General features: G+C 39.9%; 2 protein-coding genes across 2 annotated transcripts in view; one reads left to right on the forward strand and one right to left on the reverse strand.

Moving 5' to 3' along the window:
* The window catches only part of tamm41 (TAM41 mitochondrial translocator assembly and maintenance homolog), a 46,108-nt gene extending 27,900 nt beyond the window's left edge, over positions 1-18,208 (reverse strand). The window contains exon 1 of the mRNA XM_051123039.1: positions 17,860-18,208. The gene's annotated coding sequence lies outside the window, so the exon portion shown is untranslated. The remainder of the gene's footprint in view (positions 1-17,859) is intronic.
* Positions 9,818-23,171, forward strand: part of syn2b (synapsin IIb) — a 121,500-nt gene continuing 108,146 nt past the window's right edge. The window contains exon 1 of the mRNA XM_051123036.1: positions 9,818-10,392. Within this exon, the coding sequence (XP_050978993.1) occupies positions 10,031-10,392 (362 nt within the window). The 5' untranslated portion in view covers positions 9,818-10,030. The remainder of the gene's footprint in view (positions 10,393-23,171) is intronic.

Genomic DNA, 23,171 nt, shown 5'->3' on the forward strand with positions numbered 1-23,171 from the left:
CTCCACAAGCCCTGAGCCAATGCAGCTTGGAACGACAAAGCTCACCGTCGAGGAAAGGGAGCGTTGATTACGTAACAACCTTTGTCTCTACTGCGGACAGGCGGGACACATTCGCGCCACCTGCCCGACACGGCCACCACGACCTCCCACCTCGGTGAGTGTTTCTAAATCCTGTTTGAATCGTTGTGAGATCCCTGTGATGCTTTACTCAGACGGCTTATCTGTTAGAACCATGGCTGTGATTGATTCCGGCGCAGCCGGCAACTTTATTGACAAAGACTTTGTACATGCTAACCGATTGCCTGTTCTGTCTTGTGCTCACCCCATGGCAGTGGCCGCCCTCGACGGGAGACCATTAGGGACGGGCCGCGTCAATCACGTCACTAAAGACCTCACCCTCCATGTAGAACCTGGACATCAAGAAACCATCCGGTTCTTTGTCATATCCTCACCACAGTCACCCCTCATCTTAGGTTATCCATGGCTCAACCGTCACGAACCCACCATCTCCTGGGCAGGAGGAGTCATCACCCACTGGTCACCACATTGTCAGGAGCACTGCATCCACCCAGCTCCTCAGACACCACCTGAGTCAGCCACGCCTCCACCTTGCAGCACCATCCCTGTGGAATACCAGGACCTGCTCGAGGCGTTCAGCACAGTCAAGGCAACTGAATTGCCACCGCACAGGCCAGGGGACTGTGCTATCGATTTAACACCCGGGGCCGCTCCACCACGAGGTCGTGTATTCCCACTCTCACAACCAGAGTCCCTGGCAATGGAGAAGTACATCAAGGAAGAACTTGCTAAGGGGTTCATCCGACCCTCAACCTCTCCCTTCTCAGCTGGTTTTTTCTTCGTGAAGAAGAAAGATGAAGGCTTGCGGCCCTGCATCGACTACCGTTCCCTCAATGAAGTAACCATAAAGTACCGGTACCCTCTTCCTCTCGTTCCGCCAGCCTTGGAACAGCTACGGTCTGCAAGATACTACACAAAGCTAGATCTTCGCTCTGCCTACAACCTGATCCGCATCCGAGAGGGTGACGAGTGGAAAACGGCTTTCTCTACCACCTCAGGCCACTGCGAATACCGGGTGATGCCCTTCGGCCTGGTCAATAGTCCGTCTTATTTCCAGGCGTTCGTCAATGATGTATTCAGAGACATGCTGAACCGTTGGGTCATTGTGTACATGGATGATATTCTCGTCTACTCCAACTCCTATGCCGAACATGTCCAGCACGTCAGGTCAGTCCTCCAACGCCTCGTCCAACATAAACTGTACGCCAAGGAAGAGAAGTGTCAATTTCATCAGGAGAGTATTGCATTTTTGGGGTACATCATCAGCCCGGAGGGTGTGGCTATGGATGAAGCTAAGGTCAAAGCTGTACAGAACTGGCCCCAACCCAGAACCCTTAAGGAGCTGCAACGGTTCCTGGGATTCTCCAACTTTTACCGAAGATTCATTCGCAATTTCAGCACGGTAGCTGCCCCACTCACAGCTATGATCAAGAGGGGTGAAACCCGCCTCACCTGGTCACCTGACGCCCTGAGTGCCTTCCATGAGCTTCGGCGGAGGTTCACCTCAGCTCCTGTCCTCCGACACCCAGATCCTCAGCTACCCTTCCTCGTTGAAGTCGATGCCTCCAGCACAGGGGTGGGGGCTGTGCTTTCACAAAAACAGGGCCAGCCCCCAAGGACCTTCCCCTGTGCCTTTTTCTCCCACAAACTTAGCCCAGCCGAAAAGAACTATGATGTGGGTAACCGAGAGCTCCTCGCAATTAAGCTCGCCCTGGAGGAGTGGAGGCACTGGCTGGAAGGAGCTCGCTGTCCTTTTGTCATTTTAACTGATCACAAGAACCTGGAGTACCTCCGATCAGCCAAGGTGCTCAACCATCGACAAGCTAGATGGGCACTCTTCTTTACCCGGTTCAATTTCACCATAAACTACCGTCCTGGGTCTCAGAATCTGAAAGCTGACGCTCTGTCCCGAATACATGAACCAGACCACGCCACCCATCCACCTGAGTCCGTCCTCCCTGCCTCCATAATTGTTGCACCAGTCGCCTGGGACGTCATGACAGAGATCACAGAGGCCCAGGTCCAGGACCCCCCTCCCGCAGACTGTCCAGATAACCTCACCTATGTGCCCGCAGTGCTCCGCCCACGCATCCTCTCCGAGGTCCACATCACACCCAGCTCAGGGCATCCAGGAATCGAGGCCACGCTCGATCTCCTGCGTAATCTTTTCTGGTGGCCCAAAATGCGCCACGACACCATAAACTTTATTAAGAACTGTGCCACCTGCTGTACCACCAAGACCCCTCGTCAACTACCCGCTGGCCTACTGCAGCCCTTACCAGTTCCCAAGCGCCCCTGGTCCCACATAGCAGTGGATTTCATCACAGACCTCCCCTCATCTCAGGGTTACACTGCCATTCTGTCTGTCGTATTGCCACGACCGCCAGGAGGACTGGAGCCGCTACCTTCTCTGGGCCGAATATGCCCAGAATTCAATTCGTAAAGCATCTACTAACCTAACACCTTTTCAATGTATCCTAGGCTTCCAGCCTCCCTTGTTTTCCTGGTCAGGGGAGCCGTCTGACTTACCCGCGGTCAACTCCTGGTTCCAGCAGAGCGAGGAGACCTGGAACCGAGCCCACGTTCACTTGCAAAGAGCTGTCCGCAGAACCCAGGCCCAGGCGGATCGCCGACGTCGACCCAACCCTGCCTACAAGCCCAGCCAATGGGTCTGGCTCTCGACCCGGGACCTGCGTTTCCGCCTACCCTGCAAGAAACTTAGCCCCAGGTACGTGGGTCCATTTAAAATCATACGTCAAATCACTCCTGTATCGTTCAGACTTGCTTTACCACCCGAGTACCGCATCTCACCAACTTTTCATGTCTCCCTGTTAAAGCCCGCTGGCCCCCCGGATGGGGGGGGGGATCCTAGACGAGACCGCTCCACAGAGACCAGCCCCCCTACTCATCGACGGCGAGGAGCCCTACCGAGTCAACACATTACTGGACTCCCGACGCCGGAGCGGTCACCTACACTACCTGGTCGACTGGGAGGGTTACGGCCCCGAGGAGCGGTCCTGGGTGCCTGCCGAAGACATCTTGGACCCCTCTCTCACCACGGACTTCCACGCTGCTCACCCAGATCGGCCAGGGGTAGACCCCGGCGTCGGTTGCCTCCTCACGCCAGGAGGCACTCGCGGGGGGGGGCTCTGTCACGAGCGCGATCTCTGTGGCTCCTCCCGTCCCGCGCCAGCGGGAACCCTCACCTGAGTTTTGACTACGGTTCCCACAATCCCGTGCCTGGGGCGTTCTCTTCCGGTTCCGGGTCCCGCGGTTCACTTCCGCTTGGGCGGCCATTTCAGCGCGCCGCGCCGGCGCATCCCTCGCGAAGTTTTGTTGGTCATGCCCTCAATCCTGAGCGTTATTTATCGGACTGCCTTTTCTGTTGTCAACCGGACTGTTAACCTTGTTTGTGAACCTTTGCTGCCTGCCCTTCGTCGACCCTCGCTATCCCCACGGACTATCGCTTTTGATCGCAGCCTGCCTTGACCCTTTGCATGGACACTTACTATCCCTTTGGATTTGCCTACGTTACTCCAGTCTGTTGTTGTTGACCCTCGCCTGTTTGTTTTGTCCGATTTGAATAAACTGTTGCATATGGATCCAACGTCTCAAGATTCGTCATTGACCGCGTCACACACCCAATGGAGGATTTGAAAAGACAAACCGTTTTTTAGTATATTTCGACATAAACACACATCGCTAGACAGGTAATGAACACATCTAATTAACATTTATCATTTAATATTCAGCTGAAATGTTGCAAGAACATGTTACAGAACAATGTATTTAAAGAGAATAAAAAATTGTCAAAATATGTCAAAAAGAGATATATCTTCATGTACACGATAAATTGATTCACAAGCTCAGGAGCTAGGGAGCTGATTGAGACGCACCTGTGGTGTTTTACTATGTTATTAGGCCTTTGCTAGGTTCTGAAGGTGCGTCCCAAATCGCATACTTATGCACTATTCTATAACGGTTTGTAGTATAAATGGGTCATTCTATAATTAGGGGTACATTTAGAATTTGACAATGTGAAGATTACAGTTTTCCTGTTTCTCAAAAACCCAAACATGACCTTACATAGCGGCTTTGAAACAGTCTATATTGTATAAAGTGCTATATAAATAAAGGTGATCTGTAGGAATATGTGCATAAAATACAATCTATGTTTGCTACTGTCCACCATGTTACCTTTACTGGGTAACATAGTTGACAAGTAACTTAGTTGACATTTTTAGTGCTTTGGTCCTACACTCAACATGGAAGCCTAGAACTACTGAGCATATGGTATGTTTAGAAATATATTTTCATAAACAAAACATAAGTTTTAGTTAAACTGTCTTGTTAAAATTTGCAGCAATAATACTTGTGTAACACTGTTGATAGTCAATTAATCCACTCTTAGCACAAGTTTGCTATTTTAACCAATATTAGGGGGAAAGAGAGAGAACATAACTTGTAGTGTTTAATCCATGTGCTTCTAGAGGAAATATCATCATACTGTGCAAATTATGCGAGAATGGGACAAACCATTCCTTTTTGACGGGGGGCTTTCTAGTGGGTAACATAGTTGACAATAGTTTTTCGGACACAAATAAAACAAGTTATATCACAATAAACACTTATTATTTTTGAAGAGCACACCCAAATGTCTTGATAACCTAATCTAACTGAAGACAAAACTATGAAATTAATTTATATTTGAGGTAATTTTCATGCTTAAATGCAGAGTAGAATGAGCAACTTTACAAAATCAGACCAGAGTTGCATGTGATATGAACATCATTTTTTTAACAAAAGACATGGCTTTTTGTAACATACAGTTATGTGATTGGGAAAAATATAGTTGTGTACTAGAAAATTTAGCATCTGGGCTTTATATTGATGAAAATATATATATAAAAAAAAAGACTTCATGGACATGAGATGTACCCACAATTATAGAATGACCCAGATGGCCCATCTGACCGCTCCAAGCATGCAGGTGCATCTGCCATCTAAATTATAGAGCATCTACCTGTACCTGCATGAATGGTCATGTGACATGCGTTTTTGATTGTGTTGTGTAGAGAGAGACTGTTTCTGAAACACGGAAAACGCCAGTGTAGACAAGTTTTCATTTTAAGTTTGGGTGTTTTTAGTATGTTGTCGCTAGGGTGAAAGTTCGAAATGCTTGCTTGTCACGTGATTCATGTAGACATGAGACAGAACTGCCATTTTTGATAATTAGTAGACAATATTTTAATTAACATTTGAGGATTAATGTGTTCGACTATCGCTTATCTTGTTAACATATTTTAGGCTAAAGTAACCTTGGTTAAAGACTACATTTGCTGTTGTTTTTAAATAGTACTGTCTTGTTTGTACGTTGTCTTAGAAAATTAATTCCAAATGTACGGTATTAAGAATCAAGTGTATGGAAACTTTTGAACAGGGTAATTTTTTAAAAGTGCAACTATTATATTCTCTCGTGGACTATATGTAAACATTTTTTATGTGAAATATCTTATTCAGGTCAGTACTAAATAAACAATAACATGCATTTATTTTGGTAAAATAATGAACATTTTGCACATTCTGCTAGGTGTATGTAAACTTTTGACTTCACCTGTATACAGTAGTGGTACATAATACATCTCTGGTAATTTAGCCTAGTATGATTCTGAAATGAAAACTGCCTGCCTATTTTAAACTTTTTTTTTCATTTTCACTTAGGTCCATCAGCATCCTTTGTGATAAATTTAATTGTAATATTTAACTTTCCACCAGCAAAAATCATGTTGTAAAGCCTTAATTACACAACAATGAATAAAACTGCATGAAGAGAATGAATAATGTCCCTTAAATCTACTAATTTAATGAGGAAAAATCTAATAATAATAATAATCTGTTTTAGTCCACAAGGTATTTTGATTAGCTGTGCTAATAACATACAGTTTTGTTATAAATGTCTTGCCTTTTAAAAGTTCATCACAGCAGTCTCTGCTGCTGCATCTCTATGGCGCTGATTAACGCTGACTTCCAGGAACTGTTGAGCGCCTCCATGATCCGCCATTGCTGTAAAAGGCTGTAAGAGGCTAGACTGTCTCTCAACGGTTCTGGGTGTTTTTAGCACCCATTTTAGGCAGTCGCTTAGGTGTTCTGGGTGTTTAACATGTTGTTAGGCAGTTGCTAGAGTGTTTTTAAGGCATTCTGGGTGTCTTTTAAAGTGTTGTTAGGTAGTTGAAAGATATTCTGGGTGTTTAACATGTTGTTAGTGTAACCCCTCCACCCGGGTCCTACTTGCACACCGCTCCGAGCGGGTCTCTAACCTCTAGTGTCAGTCGCTAGTGCATCTTTTGAGATCAGGGGAGTGAGGTTTACCTGCGTAGCACTTACCCGCTGGCCTCCATTACATTAGGCACTTGTTCAGGTGTTCTGGGTGTTTTTAATGTGTTGTTAGACAGTTGCTAGTGGGTTTCACTGTGTCTACACTAGACATGATTGTAGTCACTCACGTTGCATTGCGCTAAAACAAGGCTGACTATACTCACCGCAACAAGGCAACCGCTGCAAATGATTTCTTCTTTGTGTCAATGCATCATGAATAGAACAAGGCATCAGTTTATCGTCAGAGATTTTATGACTTGTGCCACACTGCATCCAGTATATTCAGAATTACTGGGTTTTACTGCCTTTAGTCGCACTCCTCACGTCAGGTGTAGGTATTGTTTGGGCCATTCCACCGAATGGGTGCTATTTGCTTCCAAAACTCTTCCAAAATAAAAAAAAAAAATTCAGATGGAATGTAGTAACACGTATTTTGCTATTCAAAATCTGTATTGGTCTATCTCAGGTAACTTTTTAAAATTTTTTACAGAAATTTAAAGTGGAAGATGGATTTTTCTCAGTCCTGTTGCCAAAACTCTTATGTCTTTTAAAAAACATGTTTAAAAATAAACATTTATATATGAATGTTTATCATAAAAAAAAAAAAAAAAAAACACACACAAGGTGTATTTTTTTTTAAAGTACACAAACCAATTTTTTCATTTTAAAGGTGACTCAAACCTCAAGCTTATCATTTTTTTATTTTTATTTATTTTTATTTTTTTTGTGATACAATTTATTAAACAATGGGACAAATGATGGACCAAACTTAATTTAAAATGTAACTTTATTTTTTTAAAGAAAAAAAAATTTAGCAACAGGAATGAAACTGGGTAACAGGAATGAATATCCATTATATTAGTATATAGGTTTGACTGCACATGTGAGGTATTAATGCTTGCAGTGATATAGTGAGGAGTGTTAAACAATGACTAGTGAGCTGACCTCACTACTAAAATAGGGCAAATCATGTTTCTATTTAAATCTAGTGGTCTGCAGAGATTTTTGTTAGGGTTATGTTTAGGGGCAGAGGATGGGTTATGAGAGAAGATATAAATAATGAAAAATAATAAATATAAAAATTAAAAATTATATTAAAAATAATAAACTTAAAAAAAATGCTATATCTGTGGATATTGTTTTCTTACAGTGCAGGTCACACTCAAACGCCATTCCATGTTTGGGTCTAATACATAAATGCCACAGGACGGAAATTGTAAGTACATTTTCTGTCATATAATAAAACAACAATGCCGGAACAACCGTAAGTTTTCTCTGGACAAAATGTTGAGAAAAAGATGCATTTTCAAATTTATCTAGATTTATATGGATGTAGCCTAATATTTACATTAATAAGTCACTCATTCCTGTTACTATTACTCAGTTACTCTAGCTGAGTGTAGGATATTTGAGAATATGAGTAACAGGACTGAAAGTAACAGGATTGAGTTTTTAGGATAAAATTAGCAAATACGTAAAATGTAGCCAAATGGAGTACATGCTAATATTATGAGGATACTCAGCTAATTACAGTGATTCATCAAAGATTTGTATTTTTAAAATAAACAAGTAACATCCTAGAAATAATTTAGGTAACAGGACAGTATATTTATAATGACGCTTCCGTCGCAGTTACAATATCAACAGATACACAGAAAAGAAAATAAGACAGCATACTTTCAGTCATTTTATTGCCTTCAGTAAATCCAGATGTTGCAATATTATGTTGAAAATCTGTCTTGTGAAAATTTCCCAGTTTTTTAGAGTGGGGAATGTGTTAGGGTAACAGGACTGAGTGAAAACCTGAGGACACGACTAAAATGTATATTTTATCTAAACTATTATACATTTATTTTGAAATAAATGTATTTAAATCACAGATGAGATACGGACGTATATAAAAATGCTAAATAAAAATGATTTCTGAAGGATTTTAAACAGTATATTTCATGTTAAAATTAGACACTGGGGACATGCATAAATGCTGTATTTTGAGTGTTTTAGGTAGTTTATAATAATTTTTTAAAAGAAAAATATTTCAAATTTACAGTTAGATTAATGTGCAGGACACTTTGCTTAATAATAAAATTTATTTTATAGTTAAGTTTTATGCATATTTGTATGTCCTGGGGACAGAAATTGCACCCATTCAGTGAAATGGCCTGTTTGGTAGTTGCTATGGTGTTCTGGGTGTCTTTTAGTGTGCTGTTAGTTGGCTGCTAGGGTGTTTTGGGTATTTTAGTTGTGTTGTTACGTGGTAACTAGGGTGTATTGAGTGTTTTTAGCCTGTTAGTTACTAGAGTCTTTTAGGTGTTTTTAGCATGTTGTTAGGCCGTTGCTAGAATGTTCTGGGTGGTTCTGAAGATCCTTAACCCTAATAATAAACAATAATAATAGTAATGCTAGCTGTAGTCATTATTATTTATTATTCTGAAACTGTAAAACATTGTCTTATATAAACATATGGACACTATTACTGCTGTTCAGTGACCATCAATACTGCCCAGCTACAACTTCTTGACTACATACCAATACACATACATTTGCTGTCATGTTTCTGTATTTATAATTACACATTTAAACATTGATTCCATAAAATGGTTTCTTCAATTGTAATTTCTGTATAAATGCATTTATGTCAGCTCTGTACTGGAATAAAAATTCTGTGTTCATGTCGCTATAGATGCAGCTTCTGTTTTGCCTTTGCAGTGTAAAAACAGCATAATTCAGTGTGTGCCAATTACTGTGGTGCATATTACTGAGGGCACTATTGTGCGTTGTGGTGTAAACCCATCACCACTGAGCCTGTGAGCAAATCTCATAACCTGTGACTCCAGCTGCATTCAATCAGTAATAACAACATTACTTTTGTTGTTGCCAGGTTGTGTATAGCGCATCTGTTGTTCGTGATTACCATTCCTCAGCCTCCATTTTGTTTGTATTTCCTCCAGTGATGGCCCAATGTGGGCTTGGCATATCGAGCTCCTGTATTCAGAAGAGCATCACTGACTAAACAATGGCACGGGATCAATGTTTAGAAGACGCTCACAGACCCCCAGAGAGTCGAGCTGACGCGTGTCTCCACCATCTGCAGACCTATTACTTCATCCTTCTGCCTCGCTCCAGCCCCAGCTCTGCCAGACCAGGGTCTGCGGGTCAATCTGAGGAGCAGAGGGAGGGAGCTAGAGGAGGAGAGAGTCATGGGCAGGGGGGAATTGCTGTAGGAGCTCCCCTTCTTCCACGCATATTCATTGGAAACCCCGTTCAGCAGCTGCAGTACAACGTAGTACGGCCACGTAAGTGATGATGTAGGAGATCGTGAGGGACTAGGGGGAGGGGGAGCGCGTGAGAAGAGAGCTAGCGAGGGAAGAGAGGGAGGGAGCAGAGACACAGGCAGAGTGTGAGCATCTCTTCCTGGCATTCAAGCTGTCAGTGGAGGAAGACGGAGAAATTCAACAGCAATATCAACACTGCACTCTTGCGAAGCAGCACAAGAGTTAGCAATCCTAGACCGCAAAGAGGCGACTGTCACCTTTACGCTTTTGACGTCCGACCCAGAGTTTAACCTTCACTAGTCATGAACTTCCTACGTCGTCGCCTCTCTGACAGCAGCTTCATCGCCAACCTGCCCAATGGCTACATGTCAGATCTCCAGAGGCCCGACCCACCTCCACCGCCTCCTCCGACCGCTGCCACCAAAGCCCCTGCCGGACCAACTCCTGCCCCAACGGCCCCTCCTGCGGCCAAGTCTCCTACCGCTTCTCCGGCCCCAGAGCGACGGCCACAGCCTGCCCAATCCACCGGCTCAGGATTCTTCAGCTCCATCACCAACGTGGTGAAGCAAACCGCCGCTTCTGCAGGACTCGTGGAGCAAAGTCCTGCGGCGGTGTCACGGAAGTTCAAGATCCTCCTAGTCATCGACGAACCACAACACGAGTGGTGAGTTTGCTCGCATTGATCCAAACTTGTTGATTGTGTACGATGATGCATTTGAATTGTGAAGTCAAAGCTTTTAGGTTTTTAGGTTTGCACTTTGTTTTAGAGCTACACAGCACTCTTTGATCTCAGTGTCTTGTTTCCTTCACTTGCTGCCCCTCAAACAGAAGTTGATTGGTACCTTGGACAGCACTACCATTCTTTTTTTATGCACCTCCTAAGCAGAAGCCTGCATGCAATGAGGCTTGATTTAAAACCTGATTTACGCAAATAAAGCAGACTGAGCACCAGAGCTGCTCTCTACATCACAGAGATCTTGTCTCTACATCACAGAGATGTCTTGATGTTTTCTGGTTGCAAATAGCGGGAACGAGCAGCACAGTCGATGGAAATTCTCTCAGCGTGAGTTGTGAGCTATAATTGAGATGCATCACTGCTAAGTGTTTGTTCATCCTAATGATGGCACTATCACTGATGATGAAAGATTAGACTGCTCCAAATATGAATTATCCGCAATTTTTTTTCATCTTTTGCAGTATTGACCATCAAGCCAATCCTAATTGGCGATTATGCTGGTCACGCTTGCTACGCTCCAAATCAGTGCTGCGATTGATTGGCTTGGAAAAACCCTGTCCAAATGCACCTGATGAATGCTCAGGGTGCATTACATTAATGAGCTTACGTCTTTAATTCACATGCTCCAGAAAACCAGTGGAGATATTTATTCACTGGCTTTGCATAACAAAAAACCCAGAGACGTGCTCAGAGTAGAGGAATCACACCTTAGTTACAAGCATGAATATTTCAGTGGCATTCCTCCAAGGGAGTCAGCATGCGATCTCTCTAAGAAAGCAAAGCCAGCTGTGTTTTCTGTGGATGCTATTGATTTTTCCTGCACTGGAGGATCCCATAAGGCTTGATAGGACTTCTTTAAGAGGCTATTGCTTTTCCTGTTATAAAAGCAAGCCTAATTAGAACCATGCATACAGTGTACACTTTGCATTTCATAATAATTCCATTTATTTAGCATGGTGCAAGGGTGCAACACATCACATATTCAGGCCACACGCTGAGCAGTAACCAGTAGGAGTGCAGCTTGAGATGTGTGCCAGGAGATGTGCAGCGAATCTTGAATGTGTCGTGCTGAATAATGACACAGGCATTATCCTTAGTCACTCTTTTCCCACTGGGCTTCTGCCAGCAATCTGTTTGCGTTCAACTTTTAGAATAATAACCTATCCCTGCGCGTTTAATAAGACTGTCCGTGTTTATGTATGAGGGTCAGTCCCAGCATTAAGTGGGAAAGCTTAATTATTTGTGGTCTGGGCATCTTCTGTAGCTCTCTGAGTGTGGATGACACAAACAAGAAGCTTACATAACCATCGGCTTCCATCTTCTGTGTGATCTGCCGTGTCCACTCCTCAAAGAAAAAGACCTTAGCTTTGTTTCCCACAAGGCTGTGTGCTTTTTAAGGTGTCTCAATTCGCACATAGAAATTACATGTTCCCTATTTCCCTAGTTTTCCTAAATTGCTCATTTAAAAATTATTCATCCTAAATTATTCAGACTGTTCAAGAATCAGGAGAAACCTGTGCTTTTGCTAAATAGCAGTTTTCTGAAACCATCCAAGCTCACAAGGAAGGAAGAAATCCCGGTGGGATGTGGGAATACAGTATCTCTGTTCTACCCTTCAGTCTCCTCTATGTAGATCCAGAGAGAGCAGTATAAGGGCAGTCATGTGTTGAAGTAATGAAAAGGGACATGGTGAATCAGCACAGTGAGCCTGAGGCTTGCATCTGTGCACTGTGTGCGTTTGCAGCGTGTGTGAGGATGTTATTATAGCTGGGAAAGCAAAATGTCGACATGCAGGATAGATATTTTCATCTTGCAGTTATGCTTATGTATATGCATGGGTGTTAAAGGATTAGTTCACTTCCAGAACAAAAATTCAGAGATAATTTACTCACCCCTGTCATCCAAGATGTTCATGTCTTTCTTTATTCAGTCGTAAAGAAGTTCTGTTTTTTGAGGAAAACATTTTCCCCATATAGTGGAATTCTATAGTGCCTGCGAGTTTGCACGTCCAAAGTGCAGTTTAAATGCAGCTTCAAAGAGCTCTAAACAATCCCTGCCGAGGAAGAAGGTTCTTATCTAGCAAAACGATCAGTTATTTTCCAAAAAAAATAAACACTGTGTTGGTACTTCTGCAGCGATGTAGGACGATTTTGAAGTTTTGACAATTTTGTTTTTTGTTGCGAATTTAGCTCAAAGGGAAATGTATATAAATAATTACAGTTAATTATGATTAATTACAATTATTTATATCAGCTGCCAGTAGTAACTGTAGCAGAATTAATTTTCCATCAACTAATCTGTTCGCCCAGCGAACATTCAGTATAATTTTTATATCAACTCTAAGAAATTATATTTTATTGGCAACAGAAAATAACTTTCTTAAAGTACCATTGCATTAGAGCGTAGCTCGAATCGGAATCGTAAAGGGACATTAATTTGCAAAGCAGAATCAGAATCAACACTCATGTAATTTGTGCACAAGAGCTTTATTAACGAAGGACTAACACATAGCTAATCTAAACAAACCAACATAAACTCACTCATACATGGGGGAAGGGTCAGTGAGAAGCAGTTAGAAAGAGACAAGGAAATGAAGCTATGAAAAGAGTCAGTTAGCCACCTGAGTGAAACCATCAGTGCTGTCTACAGCTTATACTAAACCTCTGTTTGTTTAGTTAAATGTACGATACTTGCATTGCCTTGGTCGTTGAACAAGTGTCCGAATGCAGTCTCTGGTGAAAAATGGTTTGGAGCAGTGGTGGGTTTGGAAGTGCAATCACGTTCTTCCGGGTCTGAAGAGTGATGAACTCCAAAGATGTTCTGATTCAGTGGTGACTGGGAGTTTCTTCCCATGTGAAAGTGAAGAAGAACCAAGAGCTGAGAGGGACCCAGCTGAGGTCCTGTGATCTTTGTGGAATGGAAAGACAAGGCCGCAAGGTCTGGCGCGCGCTTAGGGAAGTCCTGAAGAGTTCTAGCTCATCTTCTTAGGTTCTCCAAGAACCACTGACTGACTGAGGCGAGTCATGAAGATGAATTCCAGGGTTGAGTGGAACTGTCTGGCTCTTTGTGGTCGAGAGCCACAGCTCTGTATGTTGGGCCTGTCAGGCCCGCCGGGCACGCCCTGTGCCGGCTCAGGCTCCCCGTGGGTTCCTCCACACGGGCAGAGTATGCGTGCACATCACAAAGCTATGTGAGAATTTGAGGTTAAAAAGTATACAAACTGTACATTTTTTTAGGAAATAACTGACTGTTTTGCTAGATAAACCCTTCTTACTCGGCTGGGATCATTCAGAGCCCTTTTTCAGAGCTGAATTTAAACTGCATTTTGGAAGTTCAAGCTTGCAGGCATCATAGAAGTCCACTATATGGAGATAATTCCTGAAATGTTTTCCTCAAAAAACACAATTGAAGAAAGAAAGACATGAACATCCTGAATGACAAGGGGGTGAGTAAATTATCTGTACATTTTTGTTCTGGAAGTGAACTAATCCTTTAATATGTCATTTGTGTGTTTTGTTTAAGGGCTCAAACTGTGCTTTTGTTGATTTCACCTTTCCTTTAGCATATAAATGATCTACAGTTACAAAGCACAAAGTCATTGCCAAAGGGAGTTATTTCCCTCAACAGAAAACACTTGCCTGAAACAGCTTGTAGTCCTGCCATTATTTCTGTAGATAGGTCACCATACACAATTGCATAATGCCAACCTACTGGCTGCTTTGTCCAGCCCTCAAACAACACTCAAGGAGATGCTGTTTTTATTAATTAACTAACTCATTCATTCATTCATTTCACTACGTGGGCGAAAAACACTGTATGCACAACGAATACTAACACAATAGTCAGTTACCATAGATATTGTTTACAGCCACTCATGAAGCAGTTTTTTTGCATACCTTGGGTCTTTAGCGACCCGGGACGTCGTTTACTACCATCTCCCTCCTTCATTTTATTTTTAAGTTTGATGTCAGCTTTCTTAGTATTCCTCAATCTATTCATTATAAACAAATTGAACCCTTCTAAGTTTCAAAAGGGAACGAATTAGGCTTTATTTTATTCTTCTTTAATTGATCTTAAAATATCAAGAGAGCTTTTTGCTATTGCAGAAGTTAGAGATCCACCCACGTTGGATTTATAGGCCCGGGTTGCTAAAGACCTGAATATGTAACAATGATTGGCGAAGTTTTCAACACGTGAATGTAGTTAAGTTTAATAAAAAAACAATATTTTGAACAAAAAGCTGAGAAAATCATGTTTTTGTCAAAGACTACATCCGGATCAGATTCAGAACAACAATCAAAACATGGAGTCAATCGCTTCCATCAACAACCTCAAAGCTTCACAATCCTGAACCACTTCCTGGATCGACATTTCATTCGGTAACGTTAGGCCATTTTAATTCAGATGTTTGATGATCGTGTTATTTTACTTATGTATCTGTTTACATATGTGATCGTGTTTTGATCCAGAGATTCATTACTTTTTCAGAATATGTCTAACTGCACCCCCTACTGTATAACAGTGAAAACAGAAAGCTGGAAAAATGCATCAATGGCAGGTAAAGAGTTAATACCGAGTTACTAGCCAGTTAGTTGACATATTGTATCTCAAGAGAATTTGTTGATCACACAGTCCAGCTCTGCTCCAGATTTCCATTTCCATAGTGTGTTCAAATTAGTGTAAAAGGGGTTCTGGCATACAGTGTTCTCGGATTTGCCTCTCTGCTGTGGCGTTCAGGCCAAGCACAGGTGTGCTTATGAACTGTCTGTCCCTCAACACATGGAATATTAACCATAGTGTAATTTAATCATGTCTTCTGACCTTATTTTACAGCATCCAAACTCAATCACCATATGCCTCATATCCAGCTCTGCTCTGCTGAACATCAACAGAAACCCAGCGCATGGTTTAGCTGCTAGAAACACTGCTCCAAAATCTACTTTAAGCTTATTTAATGGTGATCAGATTTTAGCAGTTTAGCTTACAGGTACAACATATGGATAGTAGCTAATGCATTACTTAGAGCCAAATCATTTAATAAAGCATTATACCGTATCAGGGTGTAAAAGATGGCTATTAGGTATGACTTATGGGTTAGCAAATTACTTCTGTAGCTAGTGCTTTGAACACAGACACTATTTCTTGTGAAAGCAGTGGCTTTCATTTTTTTGCATTTAGTACGACAAATTTTAAGTCAAATTTATTTCCATAGTACTCTTCACAATATAGGTTTTTCCAGAGCAGCGTTGCAGAAAATTATGATGTTAATGTTTATAATGTCTTATAATAACACAATCATGGGACACTTGATTAAGAATTATCAATTGCCACACCAAGGCTTTCTTATTACACATAAGCCACAATTACATTGTAATTAATATCTTAATGTAATAAAAAAGTCAGAATTTCAAACTATATTACCATCTTTAACTGTAATAATGTTTTAATACAGATAAATATGAGATGGAATAATGTAGTTTTGTTATGTGGTAATATTCAGAGCCTAATCAAACAGAATCGCTCTCAGTGGCCTACTACTGAAGCCTCAGGGGAAACTTCTGCAGCGTTTCTTAATAAAACAAACATATCCTCTGTAATTTGTCCTTTGCTTGTTTTGTTTAATGAGGCAGTTGATGCTCATTGATGTCACACACATCTACTCAGATTACTAACTGAAGGCTCAAGAGCACAAAATCTGGGCCTTCATTTAACACCCCAGCGCTAATGAGGGTTTGCTAAACATTTTCATTTTGCAGCTTTGTGAGATATCTGGTGAAAAATTATTAGGACAATTATTAGAAACTCTGGGGCCTGCCAGAACTTTTTTATTGTTTAGTGATTGAGTTCTCAGCATTTTACCTTGCACCAAAATGATTTTACATCAGTTTGCAAAAAAACATTATAAATAATAAAACAGATGTTTTTTTGTTTTTTTTTTTGTTTTTTTTTTCTTTATTAGATTATTAGATACATTACAAAATGCCAGTAATGGATTTCATTGAAAGTGTTTTAATGATTCCTCATTATTATAGTACACTACTAAAAATGAAGGTTCCTTATTGGCAACAATGGTTCCATGAAGAACCTTGAACATCCTTTCAAATGCAGAAAAAGGTCCTTTAGATTTTTAAAATGCCCTTTAAAATAGTTATGTTAAGAACTGTTCTCTGAAAGGTTCTTTAGGGATCCAAAAATGGTTCTTCTATGGCATCAGCACAAAAACACCTCTTTGGAGCCTTTATTTTTAAGAGCGTAGGCCTATATGAAATAATATGGGTGGTACACATTGTGGATGGTACACATTGTCACTGAAACTGATCTAAAAACAGTATTTTGTCAAAATGTTGTCATAATTTGTTGTCAATGCTGAATACATCATCCATTTGATGTGTTCATTTCTGTAATAACAGGTCAGAAACTGCAACAGATGTTTGAGAGTACAATAGTGTGTCATCAAATTGTACCCTGCTGCCAGTGAAACCCTCCGCTGAATGATGTGCCGTTTAGCTCTCAGTGCCTAAATACAGTGTTTGGATGCTTAAGTCACAATTAAAAAATGTCTGAATGTCATTCATTAGATAAAAAAGCTAAATGATAAAGCAAGTGATCTAACATTCGAAATGAGGATAGTATGGTGTGAATTTGTATTTGCTTTGCTATAATTTACTACAGCATCAGATTACAGTACAATATGATTCCTAAAGTTTTCCTTTTGCAGATGCAAATGAAACTGAAAGACTAACATGTGTAGTTATTCAGCTGAAACCCTCCACTGATGTGCTGTTTACCTTTCAGTGCCTAAATACAGTGTTTGGACACTTAAGTCACAATTAAAAAATGTCTGAATGTCATCAAATGAGATAAAGTGCTAAATAATAAAATAATAGATCTAATGTTAGAAATAAGGATAGCATTGTGTGGATTTGTTTTTGTGGTAAGTGGAGGCTGTTGCTAGTTACAGGACATATTTCTCATAATCAGCTTTCAACATGGCACAGCAGTTAATTTCACAATCAAATTGCACTAAAACTAACCAAACCCTTCACAGATGTCTCAAAACAACTCATTGTTTCTTAACACTAGTAAAGATTGTCCATCAACAAGCATATTTTGTCACTCATAAAGCAGTGAGCTCAACAACAGGTTGCAACAGGGTGCATTAAAGGGGTCATCAGATGCTAAGTTCACTTTTTCATGTTGTTTGAACATTAATGTGTGTTGGCAGTGTATGTACAAATCTACCCTATAATGCTAAAAATCCATGCAGTGATTTTTAATTAATCTGTAAAAATAATATCCCCTTTTTTAAATCGAGCCGTTCTCAGATGCCTGTCGGTGTGCCGTCACACCGACAGAGGCCGCTCCCATGATAGTTGATTGACACAAGCGTCTTACCTCAGACCAGCTGTCACAGTCCAGTAACTCTGCTTGTTTCGATGCCGAAGCAGGGATGTAAGTTAGACAAGAATATCTCCGATTGAGCGATTGAGGTGTTGTGTTGCTGGATGTAATAATGAACATAGTGGTCGTCATTTACTCCCGACATCTAAGCAGCTGAAGATGCAGTAGATTACATTTGTTTGTGAATGGAATGCACATCCCGATCTACATATATCCATCTATGTTCGCGCGGATCATTCATGATCCAGCTTCACTTACAGCTAAAGTGTGTATAAGCATTTTTTTAATTAATCTTTGTGATCGCCTTTCCTTATAACGTGGTAGTTAGGAAGTTTAGTGGCTAAATGCGGCTAAATGCGGCTAAAGTAAACAAGGTCGTCATTCCGCAGAGAGAAGAGAGGGGCGGGGTGAGCAGAGCTCATTTGCATTTAAAGGAACAACCCCTTAGAAAGAGATAATTTTTGCTGAGCTCATTTTGACAAGGTAAAAAGGCTGTTGTTTTACAAAACCATTGAGAATTTTTAATCAGTATAATAAGTATAATTAATAAGTATATTAAAGACTTTTCATTAAGACCCTAAAGAATCATATCAACTTGTGGAAAATGGGCATCCGATGAACCCTTTAAGGTCTTCTTTCATTTTCTTAAAAAAAAAACAAAACAAAACAAAAAAAACAAAACAAGAATGTCTCACTCTGCCATTTATAATTTACTACAGCATCAAATTACAGTACAGTATGATTACTAAGGTTTCCTTTTTGTAGATGCAAATGAAACTGAAAGAGTAACATGTAGTTGTTCAGCTGAAACTCTCTACTGATGTGCTGTTTACCTTTCAGTGCCCAAATACAGTGTTTGGACGCTTAAGTCACAATTAAAAAAATTCTGAATGTTATCAAATGAGATAAAATGCTAAGTAATAAAATAATAGATCTAATGTTGGAAATAAGGATAGCATTGTGTGGATTTGTTTTTGTGGTAAGTGGAGGCTGTTGCTAGTTACAGGACATATTTCTCATAATCAGCTTTCAACATGGCACAGCAGTTAATTTCACAATCAAATTGCACTAAAACTAACCAAACCCTTCACAGATGTCTCAAAACAACTCATTGTTTCTTAACACTAGTAAAGATTGTCCACCAACAAGCATGTTTTGTCACTCATAAAGCAGTGAGCTCAACAACAGGTTGCAACAGGTTGCATTAAGTTCTTCTTTCGTTTTCTTAAAAAAACAAAAAAACAAAACAAAACAAAAAAAAAACAAAACAAGAATGTCTCACTCTACCATTTATAATTTACTACAGCATCAAATTACAGTACAATATGATTACTACTTTCCTTTTTGTAGATGCAAATGAAACTTAAAAAAGAGTAACGTGTAGTTGTTTAGCTGAAACTCTCCACTGATGTGCTGTTTACCTTTCAGTGCCCAAATACAGTGTTTGGACGCTTAAGTCACAATTAAAACATTTCTGAATGTCATCAAATGAGATAAAATGCTAAGTAATAAAATAATAGATCTGGGTCATTCTGTAATTGTGGGTACATCTCATGTCCGTGAAGTATTTTTTAAATATATTTTCATCAATATAAAGCCCCAATGCTTAATTTTCTAGTACACAATTATATTTTTTTCACACTACTGTTGAAAAAGCCATATCTGTTGTTCACACAACCCTGGTATTCAGCTGTCCGATTTTGTAAATTTACTCATTCTTCTCTGCATTGAAGCATGGAAATTACAAATATAAATTAATTTAATAGTTTTGCCTTCAGTTTGATTAGGCTATCAAGACATTTAGTTGTGCGCTTCAAAAATAATAAGTGTTTATTGTGATATAACTTGTTTTATTTGTGTCTGAAAAACTATTGTCAACCAAGTTACCCACTAGAAAACCCCCCTTCAAAAAGGAATGGTTTGCCCCATTCTCACATAATTTTCACTGTATGATAAGATTTCCTCTAGAAGCACACGGATGAAACACTATATGTTATGTTCTCTCTCTTTCCCTATTTTATCAAGAGTGTCAAGAGTGGATTAATTGACTGTCAACAATGTTACATAAGTATTATTGCTGCAAATTTTAGGAGAATTTAACTAAAACTTATGTTTTGTTGATGAAAATATATTTCTAAACATACCATATGCTCAGTAGTTCTAGGCTTCCATGCTGAGTATAGGCCCAAAACACTAAAAATGTCAACTAAGTTACCTGTCAACTGTGTTACCCAGTAAAGGTAACATGGTGGACAATAGCAAACATAGATGGTATTTTATGCACATATCTCTACAGATCACCTTTATTTATATAGCACTTTATACACTTTGTCTAAGCGAGAAAACTATCCATGTAATTTGTCAGATGTAGTCACTGAATGCATTTTGTGCCAAAGCAGTGATAAATGAAGCACAGTTTAGCCCAGATGCTGTAGTGCTCACCATGTGAAGAGTGAACATTAGTGAAGAGAAAAGATCCTGCAGCATTTAAAACGCACTTGATCTGACAAATGACATTCAGACATCTTTAAATGTGTCCTTATACTGCGGCGCTCTTTAACGTTTGAGTCTGATTGGCTGAATTAGCTGTTGATTATTTGTCTGCTATGATGTGGAGTAGTTTCAGGGTTTAACCACTCTACAGTGCAGCTAGAAGTCATTTCATTATAACAGGACGTCTCACTTTAGACTGTCCTTCTCACACATACTCTAGGCCCTGTCCCAAATGACACATTTGATGTGCGCTTGCAGACTCATGATGGCCACTGCAAGCCTGTAACATCCACAAGGTTGTAGGGTGTCTCATTTGTCATTTTCGCTTTCATAAAGTTGCTACGACTACCACCATAAAGGCCACTATACAGCCTTAATGTGTGTGATGAATAATACTATTTCTGTTGTTCTAAGCCTTTGAAATGCCATATCCTGAAGGAAATAGTGTTATTAGAATAGGATGCACTTATACACGCAGTAACACATATAATGTGAGTATTCAACATGTGCATGTACGACTGTGCAATATATATATATATATATATATATATATTCGTGGCCAAAATATATGTGAAATACATGCTAAATATATGTTGCAAACAGTGAAGCTTAATGAAATATATTTTTGAAAATAGAAAATCTATCTATATTTGCTCTTTGAGGTGAATGCAAATGCAGTGTTTGTTTGTTTTTTTGTGCAAAATGTGAGTGTTTTAGTGTGTGTTACTGTGTACTGACGCACTGACTGTCCTCACAGGGACCTTTGATGAATGAGCTGCCATTAAAGCTTTGGGCTTAAACTCAATTGATCACTCCTTCTTTTTTATGAGACAGCCACTAAAACAACACACTGCTGCTAGGTTTGTCCTCTTTAAGGCTAAATGAACAGACATTAGTCTGAAACTTGCATTATCTGACTGTATTGACAAATGAAACTGACAAATGTAGGCCTATATTGCTGTATCTACTGATGGAATATTGTGCATTAGCCATAATATCATAATCATGAAATCGTGAATCAATCTGTCCTAGTGCACAAACATCACAGGAATTAAAAAGCCTTTGTCAAACATCTTTAAAAATGTATGAACAATTATTATTGTTTTTAAAAAGTGTTTGTCTAAAGAACTATAGAAATATAAGTCTTTAGACAATATAGAAATGTCTATAGAAATGATGCATTAATTCTGCAAACCATTTAATTAAGCAGTACATTTTGTTAAATTCAAAACATGAATTACTCTTTTCTAAATAATTAAAATGATAAATTATACTACTAAACAAACATATTTTAAATTCCCACCTGACTAGTTTTTCCGGCACTTTAAATTTTTATAAAAACGTGCTTTTTTGAATACCTTCAAGATGGTTCATCTGATCTTCACTAAAATTGGTGCAGATCTTCAGGAGTCCATGCTGGCAAAATGTTATGAAATCCATGATGATACACTAAAGCGTTCTTGTGTAACGCAGCAACAAATTTTGTCGGTGAGCATGCCAAAATGGACATAAAGTCTTCTCATAAAGCCATCTTTATCTCTGCAACGCGTTTGGATATTGAGACTAAAGTAGAAAACTGTCTTAACAAGAATGATCTGAGAATAGTTGCACAGTTTCAGCAGAGTGCTACCTACTGGTGACATATGAGGGAACATGAAAAATGTCTATTTTTGCTTATAACTTCTGAACAGTTTGGCCAAAAGCCATGTGACTGGTGACTGTGTGATACACAGTTTTTCCATATATGCTTGTAAATAATGCTGCTGGCATATTTCCATGGTTCACCCTAAGGCTTGTACACCATGTTGATTTATCACATAAACTACTTTAGTGAATTGAATAATGAAACCACTAAAATAACAACCTGCATGGCCAATTATTATAATTGTATATATATATATATATATGGGGGGAAAATATACGAACTGTGGCTCTGCATGGTGAACTAACAACAAAAAATATAAAAGGGTCACTGCTTTTGAATTTATTTGTATATATGGCACACTTCACTAAGAGCTCATTCTGAGAAAACACAGTGTCCATACACTTTGGTGTATGGCTCATGCTGCCGCATCATTGCTGCTTGCAGGTACATTTATGCTAGTTTTTATTAATTCTGCTAGCTTGTTTCCACATCAAACTATTCACATACTCTACTTTCAGTTTCATACACATTTATTGGGAAGTCATGGCCAACATGTGATCAGAATAATAAAACGCCTTGAGCCTGATTCTCAAAACGCAATTAGGGCATGTCCAGTCATTTCACACGATGTGTTTGACTTCTGCATTTATTCACGTCTAGTTTTCAATAGGCTGGGGTTGTAGTTCAGTCGCTGTCAGACGGCAGCGTTCAGTGAATAGTATCAGACCTGCTGCAGGAATGTCTCCATTAGCCCCTGACATTTAATTCCAGCCACTGTAGATGAAACTGCATTCAAACGCATTCAACCTCAACAGAGAAAATGTTATTAAGAAACCATCAGCACACAAGAGGACAGGCTAAAATGAAAATAAAAATATTGTAAAATAACTGTTAAATATGCGCTTAACGCCATCACACACACATCTGATAATTTAAAAAGCCAAATAAACAAAAAATGGTAAATGTGGAAAAATACAGTACTAGAAAAACAAAATTAATAGACTTATCAACCTTTGGTGACATCAGAGATCATACATTCAGTCAAACCTTGTAGTTTGACACATATTTATCTGTCGCTTGGTTCATGGACAGATCCTTCACATCAGCTCACCCATAACGTAAAGAAAAATATGACCCAGACTATATTACAGTCATGGCCAAAATATCG

Source organism: Labeo rohita, chromosome 11, assembly GCF_022985175.1.
Source record: "Labeo rohita strain BAU-BD-2019 chromosome 11, IGBB_LRoh.1.0, whole genome shotgun sequence".
NCBI classification, from domain to species: Eukaryota; Metazoa; Chordata; class Actinopteri; order Cypriniformes; family Cyprinidae; genus Labeo; species Labeo rohita.